Here is a 16,931-nt window from a genome sequence, read left to right as displayed (position 1 = left end):
TTTATGCCAGTTAGGTGTGTGTGTGTGTGTGTATCCGTGTGTGTATGTTTGTGTGTGTTCACTTGTTAATACAGATTGAAAATTGTAGGAGTATCTGTGCTGGATAATGTTCCTTTTTCCTGCTATATTTCTGAAACGGTTTTGTAAACAAGAGTTTTACATGTTGACCTCAGTTTCAACTGGAGCAAAGATTTGCAGAGGCCATGTCTTGATTTCATGCGTCTTATGGTTATGTGTTTTTCTTCATGTATCTTCAGGACCCCTCTTCAGCCAGTCGCATGATAGCCACACGTATCAAAGTGTTGGCGAAGGGCTCGGTGTGTTTCCTGAGCGTCCTCCCTGCCTTGTACGTGGGTACCATCGACAGGGAGCCAGCAACCCACAAAAACCAGAGTGAGTTTTTGCACTAGAAGAAGGCCTTAATATATTGATATGTTGATATGTTGATAAGATTGCTAGAAGAATGAGTATTGCAATGTAGTGAGACTGATTGTTTCTGTTTTACAAATGTTTACATTCATCTGTTTGTAAACTTGTTAATACAGATTGGAAATAGTGGTGATAACTGTTTATTAGTCTGTTTGTTTTGCACTGTAATTGGGGACACCCCGAAGCGTCCCGGTACCAAAGCGTCCCGGTACCGAAGCGTCCCGGTACCAAAGCGTCCCGGTACCGAAGCGTCCCGGTACCAAAGCGTCCCGGTACCGAAGCGTCCCGGTACCAAAGCGTCCCGGTACCGAAGCGTCCCACTATAACGCGTCACAGGACTAACCTTGACCAAGGGCGGATCAATTCACTTTGGAGGGGGGGGGGGGGGGGGGGGTTACAAAATGACTGCGAAGATACAAGTTGACGGCGCCGAAGGCGCCTAAGCCTCTAGGGGGATTCCGGGGGTATGCCCCCCCGGATTTTTTTTTTATCCAAAGAAGCAAAATAGAGCTATCTGGTGCATCCTGAGCCAATAAATTACCTCTTTTTTGGGGGGGTGGGGTTACGTAACCCGTGTAACCCCCACCCCCCCAGATCCGCCCTTGTTGACCTTGATTTGACCTTGACTTGACTAACCATATTTATTTATTTTTAATTTAATCTTGACCTTGATTTGACCTTGACTTCACTGATTTTTTTAATTTTGCACAGACCTTGATTTGCTTTCGGTAAAAAAAAAATCACTTTTTGTCCAACTTTTCCCCAACTTTACTTTAGATCTGTACTCACAACACACCAATTTGGAAATACTGTACCCGTGTGGACAAGTTCGGGGGGAAAGTCCGTAGGCTTCCGTTCACAAGAGGGATATGTCTGTTACCACACACGCTTTCTGGCTTCACTAAGCATGAGCGTCGGAAAAAGTCTTTTCAGTTCTGCCTCCGACTTTTAAATTGTATCATTTGGGTTAATTTGGGTAATAAAAAACGCTCGCGCTGGACCCGAGTACTCTTCAGACTGGCTCGCTCCCCCAGTATGAAAGATTTTGTCTTGTGCACGTTTAAGACCAAGTGATTGCTCTGTGTGAATTACAGGCATTCCCTTTGCTTTATAAATACATTGGCATGCGAGCCGAGGATGTGCGTGGTGACTGGTACCGGGACGCTTCGGCACCGGGACGCTTCGGTACCGGGACGCTTCGTGCCCTACTGCGCGGGAGCTTCCCGAAGCGTCCCGGTACCAAAGCGTCCCGGTACCCCTGTGACGCGTTATAGTGGGACGCTTCGGTACCGGGACGCTTCGGCACCGGGACGCTTCGGTACCGGGACGCTTCGGTACTGGGACGCTTCGGTACCGGGACGCTTCGTGATGTACCCCTGTAATTTGTTGTGCCATGTACATTTTACGGTAGTCACGAGTTTTTATTTTATAAGTTTATAAAAGAAAAGTCTGTGGTTTAAAGCAATTTTTATTTTGGGAGGCAGGTTGTAGACTAAAGACATCAGTATTTATTCTTTTTTTTTTTAATTCTTGTTGTTGAGCTATTGTATTGTGAGTGGGGGTATGGAATGTACTTTTTTGTTGAAATCTTGCTCTTGCATTTTGATTGAAATCTGTGTATTTTCTTGTGGGGAGTTAACAGCTTACTCTGCTTTCCTTTAGTTTTGGAATAGATATAATATTCAAAATAGTCATTATCGGTCACTTCTTCGTTGGTTCATACAAAATAAATGAAAACAAAATACATTTTTGTTGGTAACCCATGGGTTTTGAAATTTCTGCCCCACTGCTTGAGAGGATGTTAGATACAGAATTTGCTGGTAGCTCCAGGAGAAGTAAACCATGAATGTGAATTGTGTTGCAGATAAAAACAAAGAGGCAGATACTGGCAGCATTCGCTACGACTTCCAGTCTAAGATTCAGAACATCACGTACTTGATGAAAGATCTGGACCTGAAGACCGCCCCTCGTTACGGAGATAAGGTGGGTGCTGCAGTGAGCAAGTTAACAAATGCTTACCTTTCTTGTTAGTTTGTTAGTCTGGGGAAGTCTGTTGAATGCCTCTTCTTCTGTCATGTGTCATCTCCTGAAAACACAGTAGCTTAGTTATTGTGCTACTGAATGTCATGTGTGATGAATATTCCATCTACGAGACTTTCTTCCTGTTCTAGTTTTGAAATACTGTATGTAAACTTTTGTTGTCATATACCATCTTCGAGAGTTTGAACCTGTCATGGTTTTTACATTTAGTCAAGTTTTGACTAAATGTTTTAACATAGAGGGGGGAATCGAGACGAGGGTCATGGTGTATGTGTGTGTGTCTGTGCGTGTGTGTGTGTACAGCGATTCAGACCAAACTACTGGACCGATCTTTATGAAATTTTACATGAGAGTTCCTGGGAATGATATCCCCGGACGTTTTTTTCATTTTTTCGATAAATACTTTTGATGACGTCATATCCGGCTTTTTGTAAAAGTTGAGGCGGCACTGTCACACCCTCATTTTTCAATCAAATTGATTGAAATTTTGGCCCAGCAATCTTCGACGAAGGCCGGACTTCGGTATTGCATTTCAGCTTGGTGGCTTAAAAATTTATTAATGACTTTAGTCATTAAAAATCTTAAAATTGTAATTAAAATGTTTTTTATAAAACGATCCAAAATTACGTTCATCTTATTCTTCATCATTTTCTGATTCCAAAAACATATAAATATGTTATATTTGGATTAAAAACAAGCTCTGAAAATGAAAAATATAAAAATTATGATCAAAATTAAATTTCCGAAATCGATTTAAAAACAATTTCATCTTATTCCTTGTCGGTTCCTGATTCCAAAAACATATAGATATGATATGTTTGGATTAAAAACACGCTCAGAAAGTTAAAACGAAGAGATGTACAGAAAAGCGTGCTATGCAGCACAGCGAAACCAATTCCGCGCTGAACAGGCTCGTCAGTTTTGCACAAGCGGCGGACTACGGTCATTGTGAAAAAATGCAGTGCGTTCAGTTTCATTCTGTGAGTACCACAGCTTGACTAAATGTTGTAATTTCGCCTTACGCGACTTGTTTGTTTGTTGTATTCACACTACTGGCCACTAGCTACTTGGATTTTTAACCACATGTCGGTATGCGTGCATGGTATCTTCAGTAGGGGCTGCTATCTTGACACATTCAAGTAACTTCAACTCATTATTGATTGTGTGTGTGCAGGTGGAGTTTCAGATCGGGGAACAAAAGTCGACCACCAAACAACTAGCGGTGAACGTGAAGGTTCTGTTCCGCAGCGCCAACAATCGTTGCCAGGGCTTTGTGGCCACACTCAAAGACAACTACGGCTTCATCGAGAACGAGAAGCACGACCAGGAGGTCTTCTTTCACTTTAGGTCAGCTCAGCTAAATAGACAAACTCTGTAAATAACTCTGTCGGGTTTGTATGGGTTGTGAAAGAGTGAATACCCTTGCTTTTAGTGAGGCAAGCTTAACACACATGCTCCTTGTCCAGGAGATTCAGACACACCCCTCGCCAGGTACTGGCCTATAATGTCACATGGGAAAGTTTGACTCAAGAGTATTTACTCTATGCCCAGTTTTGGAGGAACTGAACACGCGATAAAAACTGGTAATTCTTGATCTGAGAATGGACTTATTAAGGCAATATATCAACAGGGCTTTGTGTGTTATTATGATAGAGAAATAATATGAAGGGGGTGGGAGGGATATCTGAGCCTTTAGTAAACTCTCGTACAGCCGCAGCGTCATTTATTGAAAATGTTTTGACATGATTACTTGAATGATTGGAGCAGATGATAGGCATTTTAGGAGTAAATTCTTGTCCTCACATAAAATGCAGTTCATTATTAAGGGGGGACAGGGTAGGCAAGCACTTTTTTTTTTTATTTTGGAAACAGCTTGCTGCTTGTTTGATTTTTGCAAGCAGAATAACCTAATTAAGGGAAACCATTTTAAATTTTGAGTGAAAAGCAATTTTGGGGGGTTTTATTCACCAAAATGTGAGAAAAACATTATAAAATGTGCTTTTTTTAAAATGTTGCAGTTTGTGAACCAGTGCATGTTTTGATCCAATTTTTCTTCTTTGCAGCAATATGTGTGTGTTTAATAATTCTGTGTATCGAAAAGCATTTCTAAGCAATATATTATTTTAATTTAGCATTTTCAGTTACCGGTTCAGTTCTGATAAGAAAAATACATGAAATCCTAACTGTCAGACTCATAAAAACCCAACCAATGCACTGAACTCTTATTCCATACACAGAACTGATGCTGTACAACTCATAAACAACATATACAAAAACTGAACAAATCCATCAAGCCTTTCAAAAGTTGCAACATTTTAATTGTAGCGTTTTGTCTGAAAATTACATTCAGAGAAAACAGCATTTTAAAGATTTGAACCAGTACATAAAAAAACCAGTAGCACAGTGCACCCTGAATTCATATGTTTTTATCAGAATGACCACTTTACTATGTAGGGAAAAGGATTTGACAATCAAATTATCAGGATTTTTTTTATATACATCATATGAAAACAACCATCTTTGTTTGTACCGATATGAAAACATGAATCAGAACCAAACTGTCAGACTCATAAAAACCCAACCAATGCACTTAACTCTTATTCCATACACAAAACTGACGCTTTACAAATCATAAACAACATAAACAAAAATGAAACAAATCCATCAAGCCATTCAAAAGTTGCAACATTTTAATTACAGATGTTTGTCTGAAAATTACATTCAGAGAAAACAGCATTTGAAAGATTCCAACCAGTACCTCAAACTAGTAGCACAGTGCAGCCTGAATTGATATGTTTTTATAAGAATAACCACTTTACTATGATGGGGAAATGATTTGACGATCAAATTATCCAGACTTTTTAAAAAAAAATCATTTGAAAACTCATCTATGTTAGTGCAGATATGAATCAAAACGAAACTGTCGGACTCATAAAAACACAAGGAATCCACTGTATTCTTATTCCATGCACAGAAATGGTGCTTCACAAATCATAAACAACATATACAAAATTGGAACAAATCCATCTTGCCATTCAAAAGTTACATTTTAATTACCACATTTTGTCTCAAATTACATGTAGAGAAAACAGCATGTAAAAGAGTCTCACTAGTACCCCGGTAAACTAGTACCACAGTAGAGCTTGAATTAATGGGGTGGTTTTTTTTAACCAGAATAACACTTTAACTATGAAGGGGAAATGATTTGATAATCAAATTATCAGATTTTTTTGATTTAAAAAAAAATCATGAAAACATTAAAAAAGTCAATTATCTGTGTTTGTGCTGATATGAAAATATTGATCAGAACCAAACTGTCAGACTCATAAAAACCCAACGGATGCACTGATTTCTTATTCCATTGCATAGAAATGATGCTTCACAAATCATCAACAACATTACATAATTATATATACACAAATGGAACAAAGCTATCAAGCCATTCAAAAGTTGCAACATTTTAATTACAGTATTTCTGTGCTCAATCCTAACACTGCAGCAAATTTCTGTAAAGCTGAATGTCCCTTTCCATGTACCAACATGGTCATACGCGGATTATTTAAAATGCAACTTAAAAATTACCACCCGAAGCGTTGCAAACACCGGGAGAAGAGTAAACAACTGCAGACTTGAATGGACACTCATATGCACTCCAGATGCAGGGCCTGTGCAAATCCTTGGGCTGATGCATCACCTTCTTTCATAATCAGACTGCTATCAGACAAGCATTCAGTACAGGATATAGACCTTTCAGCAATAGATTGAGCTGATCAATGTTGACAAAAGCCCAACACATGTCAGCGGAGTGACGTTGCACAGTACCAGTATCCATATCTGCTTGTGATGGGTCAGAAGATGGCAAAGTATCTGTATCTTCTTATGGTTGGTCAGAAGATGGCAAAGCTGATGTTTCTGCTGTGGAAGAGGGTAGTTCCGGTTTAGCAAACTTTTCCATCAGGTCAATCTTTCTCCTCGCTGCCACCACAGGAGGACTGGCTCTCCCCTTGCTCCAACCTAATAAATACACAAACACTGATTTAATATTTGATACAACTGTCCATGGTTTTTGAGTCACTTGAGAAAAAGTGACTCTATGTAATCGGTCAGTGTTAGTCTGTCCGGCCGGCCGGCCGGCCGTCCGTCCGGCCGGCCGTCCGGCCGGCCGGCCGTAGACACCACCTTAACGTTGGACTTTTCTCGGAAACTATCAAAGCGATCCGGCTCATATTTTGTTTAGTCGTGACCTCCAATGACCTCTACACTTTAACGATGGTTTCGTTGACCTTTGACCTTTTTCAAGGTCACAGGTCAGCGTCAAAGGAAAAATTAGACATTTTATATCTTTGACAAAGTTCATCGGATGTGATTGAAACTTTGTAGGATTATTCTTTACATCAAAGTATTTACATCTGTAGCCTTTTACGAACGTTATCAGAAAAACAAGGGAGATAACTAGCCTTTTCTGTTCGGCAACACACAACTTAACGTTGGGCTTTTCTCGGAAACTATAAAAGTGACCGGGCTCTTTGACGTCTGCTTTGGTGACCTTTGACCTTTTTCAAGGTCACAGGTATGTCTTGAAGGAAAAAAATTGAAATATCATATCTCTGAAACTATTCATCGGATTTGATTCAAACTTTATAGGATTATTCTTTACATCAAATTATTTACATCTGTATTGTGTTGTGAATAGCAATTTCTTCCTGTCCATCTGATGCCTCATATAATATTCAGAACTGCGAAAGTGACTCGATCGAGCGTTTGCTCTTCTTGTTGTTTGTAATAAGCTGCAAAATTTAAGACTCAATATAAACGTCAACAAGTGCTTGTACTTTATTTTGCAAATGACCATGTTACATGGGGTGTACCTCAACTTTTTGGCTAGGCCGGTAAATCAGAAATCCCAATCAGCCCCCAACCACTGAACCAGGCGGGTTTTCTTACAACCACCTCAGCGGCTCGTACCCACATATGTCGGTTGACGAACACACACACACACACAAAAGACATTCATTAATTGGCCCCTATCACAAAATTTACATGTCAAGTTTACTATGGGATTTGAGTAACCACACAATCACATACACACAGGAACTAATACTGAAACTAGCTGAATTATTTTCTTTCTTTCTTTCTTTCTTTTCATATTTTTCTTTTAAAATTAATTTATTTCATCACACTTGCTATGTATTTGCTTGTTTCTTGTCTGTTGTCTGTTTTGTGTGTGTGTGTGTGTGTTCTGTGTGCGTGTATACATTTTCAGATTTCCTAAACCTAGCACTGTTTGCAGGTGATCTTTATGCTTTTGATTCATGAGTTGCATCCCCAGTCCTTTAGTTTAACTCTTTTTTTTCTTTGGTGAAGTAAATTGGATCTATTTTTTTATTCCTTAGTTAATGGAAAAGATTTGACAACAATATTGCTGTCAATGATAGGTTGGTCAGCCATGCTGGTGTAAACCAATCCTTTAGAATTAGAGAACGCTCTCTAGTAGGGTACTTATTTTCCTACGGTCAATGACCAGAAACAGAAACTGTGTCAGTCGTACATCGCTCAGATGCTGCTTCTCAGTTTGACCCCAGACAAAGAATAATGATGACATGTTACACCATAGTAAGCTCTCAAGGACTGGCCAGCGAAGAACAATAAAATAGGGGTTGTGAAGACGATATCACAGAGATGATCGAGGGAGGGAGGGAGGGGGGGGGGGGGGGGGGGGGGTGCGGCGGCAAGAAACACGCAAAATACTTCAGACACAAACTGTTTATCATTTACCTGCAAACCCTAACACATTCTTACAACAACAACAACATAATGTGCAATAAATCACGTTGTCAAACAAACAAGATCGAAAAGAGAAAGAAGCAAAACCCACCTCGTCGAGTCAAGAATCTCAGAATGTCGTCTGCTTCAATACGATAATGTTGGTTCATTTCGGAGTGTTGTTACTTCCTTCTACTGTTCGCTGCTGCTGGATCATCTTTCTCTGATATTTCTTGCCACTATGCCGAACATTTCCAATGTTAGGGTTGTTCTCCGCAGCTCAAAACTTTGAAAAATGCTGCTGAATCGGTGAAAACGTCATGGATTTGTTGACACCGGGGGACTGATAAGTTGTCTACTGCGCTTGCGCCAAATGCCTTTGACCTACATATATTTGCATATATTAATTCCGGGGTTTCGGTTGGAACGGATTCTCTCTCTTTGTGTCTATGTCAACGGAAATTCCCCAACGGTGATGACGTCATCTTGAAGAACGGAAATGTCCACACAGTTTGAACAGCGAAGGGTCATGTCATGTGCGCACATTTACCAGTACGGAGTATCCAAAGTTGACCATTTTTTCGATTTTTTTGATAAAACACAGACAAAAACAACAAAACATCGGTTTGAAAATGGTTTTATTTACATGAATACATGTCTAAAATGACAAAAGCAGATTATTGAATGCATTCCAGGATGTTCAAAGGTGTGAAAAATGCAACAACCCCAAAAAGGTGTATGAGACCAAAAATAACTCATTTTGCCTACCCGGTCTGCCCTTAAAGGGAAAATATCTCACTGTCGGCCTGTTTTGAATGTGTTTCAGTGCGTTTGAAGGCAATGCAACTACTGACCTTGACCTTGGTGATGAAGTGGAATACACGCTAGCTCGAAAAAGTGCCAAAATGAGTGCAGAGATGATCAAGAAACTGCCCAAAGGTTCAGTGGGACCTGGGGAGGTAGGTTGATATTTCCTCTTGGGTTGTTTTATGAATGACTTGTGCAATGCTTTGCAGTGCAAGTAGCGTTGATGCAGTTTTGACGACTTACACATCATTTTCAATCATTTTCTTTAGGAACAGGCTGTTAAATTTTCCTTGCCTCTCAAAATCATCCCATGCTGACAGGGTTTCTAAATAGCCAAGACGGTTCTGTACGAAAAATAAAACCCATGCCAACCAGAGGACAAAACTCATGTGGATGTAAATAAACGTGTAAGTTATTATGACACTTAAAAGAAAACCGACAAGCAAAAGTGTGTGTAAGCATATGCACATATACACATGTGCAACGGTAACACACTTACACACACACATATACACATGTGCAACGGTAACACACTTACACACATATATGCATGCACACAAACACATTTACATGTACACACACATGCACACACACACACACACTCACTCACTAACAAATACATGTGCATGCACACACACTCACACTCACTCACTCACACTCACTCACTCACTCACTCTCACACACTCTCACACTCACTCACACTCACTCACTCACACTCACTCACTCACACTCACTCACACTCTCACTCACTCACACTCACTCACACTCACTCACACTCACTCACTCACTCACTCACTCACACTCACTCACTCACTCACTCACTCACTCACTCACTCACTCTCACACTCACTCTCACTCACTCACTCACACTCACACTCACACTCACTCACACACTAACAAATACATGTGCATGCACACACACAAGCACACAGACTATAACACTTGTTGCGTTTGTGTTTCTCAGGAAATTCTGTACACCAAAGGAACGGTGCAAGGGAGAATAATCCGACCCATGCGAATTGTGGACCCTGAGCAGGATGAGTACTGTGGCTTGGTGCAGGCTGGCATAGAGTGTGAGTGGTCGCAGCTTTCTGTATTACAGTGGAACCCCCCTTTTAAGACCTCCAAAAATCTGAGAAAATCCGGTCTTAAAAAGGAGGGAGTCTTGAAATGGGAGTCAAGTTACACAGGCTATGAAGAGAAAGTCTGAGAAATTATGGTCTTTAAAAGAGGGGGTCTTATATTTGGGGGGTCTTAATAAGGGGGTTCCACTGTATAAGTCAGCATAATATTCTGCACGTGGCAACTTTTCAGTCTGCAGCCAAGCGATCATTAGCTCTGATGTGTATATTTTCAAAAGTAAAGGGCATCATATTATGCTATCAAGCAGACACTGCAAAAAATGCACATTGGAGCTCATTTTTCACTGAATCTTATGATCACTTGAGCGATTTTATTAGTAGTGATAGTTTGCCTCATTGGTACAAGGGGAGCAACCTTTGCACAGCCCTTCACAACAAAAAACACCCAAAAACAGCACAGGTATTTCTGAACAGTGTCTTTTGGTAGATTTTTGGCATATTTGAAAGCTCCGGAGATCATTCTTTAGATCCCAAGATCGCACAATTTGACAAATTTGTGTAGCCGTTTTTTCTTCACAATTTTATGATCCCATGCCTGCTAATTGTTTGCAAGTCACATACGAGCAGACGTAAGTGCTTTCAGTATTCCACACAGTACGTAACATTGCCATTGTCATGATTGTACAGTGGAGGAGGGAGAAACGCCAGAGACCTACCCCTACGGCATCACCAGCCTGGCAGACAAACGCGACTTCCTGCAGAAGGGTGACATTGTCAATTTCCAAGTGACCAAGGTCAAGGGCACTGGAGTGTTACGGGCTACCGCCCTTGCTGCCCAGCGAAAATACATCCGCGCCAAGGTGGATTCTGTCAAAGGGCAGGTATGTGTTCCAGTTTGTGTAGGTGCTTGACTGTTTTGCTCGGCGGAATTATTAGGGTTCTGTATACAAACGCAACATACGCCATTGGCGCATACAGTCTGAAAATGACCCTTCAGGGCGCATCAAGATTACTTGCCACTGCGCAGTAAAATGCTTTTGTCTGTTCTATCTCCGACATCAGTACACACACACATCCACATGTATGAACGCACTGACACACTTTGGTAACATGTTACTGTGTCAAAATCTAAGCTCATATGGCAGCAGATTGCACTTTGGTAACATGTTACTGTGTCAAAATCTAAGCTCATATGGCAGCAGATTGCACCATTTTCCTTCTTTGGACAAACAGATTTGTTGCGTGTATGCCCCTGGACACCCTGTTGCCATCTTTGCGCTTCAAGTTGCTCCTTTGGCTATGTTTTGTCCGAATTTGTTTAAGGGGGGTAAATGACCCATGTTATTTTTCTCCCAGGTTAACCTCAATGCATGTGGTTTAGTATGGCCAGGAAGCTCTGTAGTGGAATATTCTGCCGGCTAATGGAAGTAAAAACCAAACATCTCTGTGAATGGTCAATGGTTGAAGTAAGAGTGTATGTAAAGGTGATAAAGCATATGCTGCTGTGCCTTAGCTATGTATTCTGAATATGAATGTAAGCTGCTGCTTCTTCTGCATTTAGAACTAATGCAACGTTGCAAGTCTTCTGTCCATACCAAGCAGTCAACCTTGATGAGTTTTGGGCTGTCTTGCAGATTTCTCTGAATAGTTTCTCTGTGTGTATTCATATTTGTGTGTTTGCATGTATGTATGCATGCACACAGGCACATGCATTGTATGTATGAGTCAGTTGAGACATATTCTAAATGACAGTGTTTGATATTTCAGTTTGGCTTCCTGGACTATGAAGTTGAATCAGGAAAGAAGCTGTTCTTCCACATGACGGAGGTTCATGACAGTGCACAGATTTCTCCTGGAAATGAAGTGGAGTTTGTGGTCGTGCAGAACCAGAGGAATGGAAAGTACTCCGCCTGCAGCCTCAGAAAGATCACGTTAGTGGACAGTTTTATTTTCTCATTTGTTTAAACCCCCCCCCCCCCCTTTTTACTCCCATTTCAGCAGATAGATAGAACATTGTGTGTGGCTGATTAACATGAAACGTATTTCTTTGCTGGGTGCTCATAATGAAAACTTCTGAGAGTAAATGTGGAATTGTAGAGGATGCATTTGGGGCTGCGATGGAGGGCATGTTTGGGGGTGCAAATATACGTGGGCTTGCGTGGTTTAAAGGACCTCTTCATAACGGGCTTAAGTACTGTGGCAGTACAATTATTTCCATAGCCTAGACTATTCCATGCTCACCTCTCATTATTTGCTCCTCTTTCTCCACAGAGAGCGGCAGAGACCTGAGCGCCTGATGAGTCGCCTCAAGAGCTTCACGGACGACAGTGCCCCGCGTATCATCGTGGAACGCCAGCCCCGAGGACCCGACAACACCAAAGGGTTCACCACCCCTCGCTCCCCCTGGAAACCCCCTTCATGAAGGCAGCGTGCCTCCGTCACTCTCTCTCTCTGCAGCACAACCACATTCACCTTGGCTTTTCAAAATGACCCAGTCTCACCTTGAGATGTGGTTTATTGCATGGTTGGAAGATACCCTCTTTGTCACGTAAACCATTTTGTAAATCGCTGAAGATCCCTTGAGGCTTTTGCATGGGATAAGTGCAAACTTTCAGTTTGGGCTAACTCAAAACAATCTACAGCCTGCTTTGTTTTTTCTGTTTAGGGTGAACGTTTTTTTCTGAATTAATTGTTGTCAACTGTGTCAAAGTTGATTGATCAGAAATGAGCACTCTATGTAGAAAGCTGCGAGGCTGGTGATTGTTGGTATGCGTCCAAGTGGAGGGATGCTCTTAGCCCATGTCCAAGTGGAGGGATGCTCTTAGCCCGGCCAGATCTGTGGTGCTTGACATGATCGTTTATAGGGGAAGGAGGGTGTTGAAAGAAACGAAGGAAAATTAGAGCAAAAAGACCCTTTGAGAAGTGATATTGCCCTTTGGGTTATGGTTTAGAAAAAAATGAAGAAAATCTACAGTGGAACTGATGATTTGAGTAACGAGACTTGACATTTGACTATAGCGATGCACGGAATAAAGTCAAATTGACACCATGTAGAATCGACACCATGTAGAATCGAGTTGACAATGAGGATGACAATGAATAAAAAGCATAATTTGTAATGCTTTTGTTGTTTGGTGATTGTGGAAGGTTGGCTGGCTTGAAGATAGTACGGATTGCAATTGTATTAGCATATTAATTTTCCCCCATTGTTTCTTAGAGCCTGGAGGTAGGTTAAAACTCACTACGACTTTGTAAACGACTAAAAATCAGGAACATGTTTTTGTGTTAAGCCCAGGGTTGTATATTTTGTCTTGCGACAACAGGAGTGAAACTCAAAATAGGGCCTTTTGTCCTTGGTTGACATAATAGACGTGCCTTCTCTTCAATTTGATGTACAGCATGACTGCTTGTGTGTATGTGTGTCTGCTTGTGTGCGTTTATTTTGTCTGTTCTGTACAACAACGAAATGACTTCCTGCTGGTCTCAACACCTGCTTATTGATGTAACTTTAGAGTCAAATGTAAGGATTGGTACGCATAACCAAAGAAAATGTTGAGGCGTTTAAAGATTGGCAAGTGGATGTTTTCATATTTTTGCATCCATCTTAAATGCTGGTATTGTTTTTTTTGTCTCACAAAGTTACTGTGGATGACAAGAATCTATAAAAACATCTTGATTTCTTTCTTCCAACATGAGTTTTTGCACCTGCCGATGTTGAGATTAACAATTGTTTTGGTTTCTTAAAGTTTCATTTTAAGTTGGAATAAGTTAACAAGGATGTTGCAATTTTATCAAAGCATACAACAGTAATTAAGGGTTGCGAATACTCATAAATTTATCTTCCATGAAACATGAGGAACTAACGCTGTTTGTGATTGTGTCTTTGTAGTTCTTCGTTGTGTATACTATGTTTTTTGTCACTTAACACATTGGTGTTTTTTTCTCCCTAATTTATTGATGGCAGGTTTGCTGCAGGCTGAAGATAACAAAAATGTGATCATTTTGATATGAAGACGACAGCTTTTCTTTTCTCTGGTTTGCTGCAGGCTGAAGATAACAAAAATGTGATCATTTTGATACGAAGACGACAGCTTTTCTTTTCTCTGGTTTGCTGCAGGCTGAAGATAACAAAAATGTGATCATTTTGATACGAAGACGACAGCTTTTCTTTTCTCTGGTTTGCTGCAGGCTGAAGATAACAAAAATGTGATCATTTTGATACGAAGACGACAGCTTTTCTTTTCTCTAGTCCAGAAACAGTTTATTTACATGCGTACAAATGATGATCGCGGGTAATGAACAGGCATGGGAATTGTCCGCCGAAAGGCAAATTTCCGCCGAATTTGTTTTTTGTTCCGCCGAAAAAGCAAAAGTGTCCGCCGAAAAAATAAACGGGGAAGGCAAAAATGGTTCTGAAAACTGAATTTAATGGCAAACTTGGAGCTCAGATGACACGAAATTGCACAATTTGGGTTCTTTGGAGAACATTTTTGCGGGGGGGGGTTAAACAAATGAGAAAATAAAAACCCCGGACCCCCCTAATAAGGCTAGGCGCTTCGCGCCGTCGACTTTGATATTACTTACAAAATTTCAGCCTTTTTTACTTTTTCCAATTCCCATGCCTGAATGAATGATGTGTGCGTTGTCTGATGATCAAGGCAGGAACATGGCACTGACTGATAATCAGCCAATATTTGCTACAGTGTTTCCACAATGATTACGTTTGTCTCAGTTTTGCAGTAAGAGCATTTCAAGGATGCAGATTCGTTAGTGCAGTGCCTTGCCCGACACTTGTTGCAGGTGTGTATAACCAGTTTACGTATCTTCTCCTCAATTACTAACTTGCCCAGGTGTATTGGAAGCAGTATAATTTGAACATTTTAAACGTAGGTCGTGTACTCTAACATGGGCATATTCCCGAGTTAGCCGAGTTTTTGCGTCACAAAATGTTAGACGTATGCACATTGTCACAGTGAACCCGGCTCGGGACTAAATCGGGATATTGCCCATAAATTGCATGTAAAACATTTTGCCATGCTTCAAAAAACTTTCATCATGAATTGTACAGTGTAAAGGAGCTTTAAGGAGTAGTCTAAACTGCTATTTCCTCTCAGAACAAATTAAGATGCTGTATAATTTTTGAACACTTCTAAGCATCAGCGAATAAAGTAAAGTGTAGCCGTTTGTGTTTGTTTTCCTTGAATATATATAGGGGTTTTGCATAGCTTGAGAGTGATGACTATGTATTCGTGAAGCAGAGATTGCTAGAGCGTCAGTTGTTGTTCACATTTGTTTATCCTTTGTAAAGATTTTGTTGTAATCAATATTGAGAATCTATCTCATATTGTGCAATTTGTTGATCATCCTTTTGATGTGCAGACCATCAGCTTTGTATCATTTGAAGTGTGAGTACAATAGTTCTTTTCGTTAGCAGAAAGAACTGTTTTGGAATTGGTAGGTTTGTTGGTTTCTACTTCTACATGTATTTTTGTAATCAAAGGCAAGCTTCTTTTTCTTCAAATGTTGAATGTTCTTCCAAGCAGCTTTAACATTGCTGAAGCTGAGTACTAGATTTTCTACAAAAGTGTTTGCGCCATGACACCATTGCTAGAAATGATACACAAGAAGCTTGTGAACAGAACCACCGGTTGACCGTAGAACTTGTGAATGTGGCTATCCCCCAGTATAGCCCTGGTTGATCATCGTCCCAACACTGAATGTGGCTATCCCCCAGTATAGCCCTGGTTGATCATCGTCCCAACACTGAATGTGGCTATCCCCCAGTATAGCCCTGGTTGATCATCGTCCCAACACTGAATGAGTTGCACAATTTTTGCTCTTCTTTCAGAATGCGATGTCACTTCTTTGAGGCTATTTTTGGAAGTAGTCCTGAATGTGAGCAGAATCACTACAGTTGATGTCAGAAGTCAACATGTTTTTGCTTTCTACTCAGATGCTGTGCCTGTTGGTGGTCATCAAAAACCATTATGTACACCTCAGAAAAATAATTTACAATTAATCTTTTTTTCTTTCATTTTTTGTGTGTGACTATGCACAAGAAACATGCAGTGCATCATCAGTTTGGATGTTGTAAACTCGGCTTTTGATTTTGAAATTGTATCACACATTTCTGTTATGAGTGTGTTTGAGCGTGTTATTCTTCTTCTTGCGTTCAGTCTGCTTGGTTCAACTTTCTGTTTGGATTCTTGTTTTTGCATGTTCTGTCCGTGTTTTTGACAAGATGAACACAAAGATCACAAAATGCATGTACATGTACTTACAAAATTGTGATCAGTTGTGTTGTTCAGCTGTCAGTTCAATTGCTTGAAACTGCATGGGAATAAGAATACTTGTGCCAGAGCTCTATGGCATGCCTTTTGAAAAGAACTGGAACAATTGTTGCTGAAATTGACGTTTTAAGTGCATGTGAAAATTGAATTTTGTGTGCAGAAAAGGGGATGTTTACAGAAAGTTTGTGCGGTTTTTGATGCATGAACATTTTCTGTTTATGCAAGGATGCATTGAATTTCCGGATACTAGGAGAAAGGAACAAAATGTTTGCATGTCTTTTAGTTTCTAGTCGGTGACGCTGTGTACTTGAAACGTGAACCAGAATCTTTCTGCAAAAAACTTCTCATTTTTTTTAAAGTTTCCACATGGGATTGTGAATGGGTGTTGAATGAGTTGCTAACTAAAGGGTGAAAAAAGGATGATGAAAAAGTGCAGTGCAGAACAGCCGTTTCAATGTTTTTATGGACACATTGTAATATATCATCAAGGGAAAAACCTCCCCATCTTGATGGCAATGAT

At 40.4% G+C, this 16,931-nt stretch overlaps 1 protein-coding gene across 1 annotated transcript in view; it reads left to right on the top strand.

Moving 5' to 3' along the window:
* Positions 1-16,831, top strand: part of LOC138963219 (cold shock domain-containing protein E1-like) — a 31,556-nt gene extending 14,725 nt beyond the window's left edge. The window contains exons 11-18 of the mRNA XM_070335276.1: positions 258-393; positions 2,294-2,412; positions 3,644-3,816; positions 9,059-9,191; positions 10,004-10,112; positions 10,809-11,002; positions 11,889-12,052; positions 12,393-16,831. Coding sequence (XP_070191377.1) covers positions 258-393; positions 2,294-2,412; positions 3,644-3,816; positions 9,059-9,191; positions 10,004-10,112; positions 10,809-11,002; positions 11,889-12,052; positions 12,393-12,543 — 1,179 coding nt within the window. The 3' untranslated portion in view covers positions 12,544-16,831. The remainder of the gene's footprint in view (positions 1-257; positions 394-2,293; positions 2,413-3,643; positions 3,817-9,058; positions 9,192-10,003; positions 10,113-10,808; positions 11,003-11,888; positions 12,053-12,392) is intronic.
* The last annotated feature ends 100 nt before the right edge of the window (positions 16,832-16,931 follow it).

Source organism: Littorina saxatilis, linkage group LG3 (assembly GCF_037325665.1).
Source record: "Littorina saxatilis isolate snail1 linkage group LG3, US_GU_Lsax_2.0, whole genome shotgun sequence".
Lineage (NCBI taxonomy): Eukaryota > Metazoa > Mollusca > Gastropoda > Littorinimorpha > Littorinidae > Littorina > Littorina saxatilis.
Note: the sequence above shows the minus strand (reverse complement) of the source record. Positions and strands in the feature narration are given on the sequence as shown.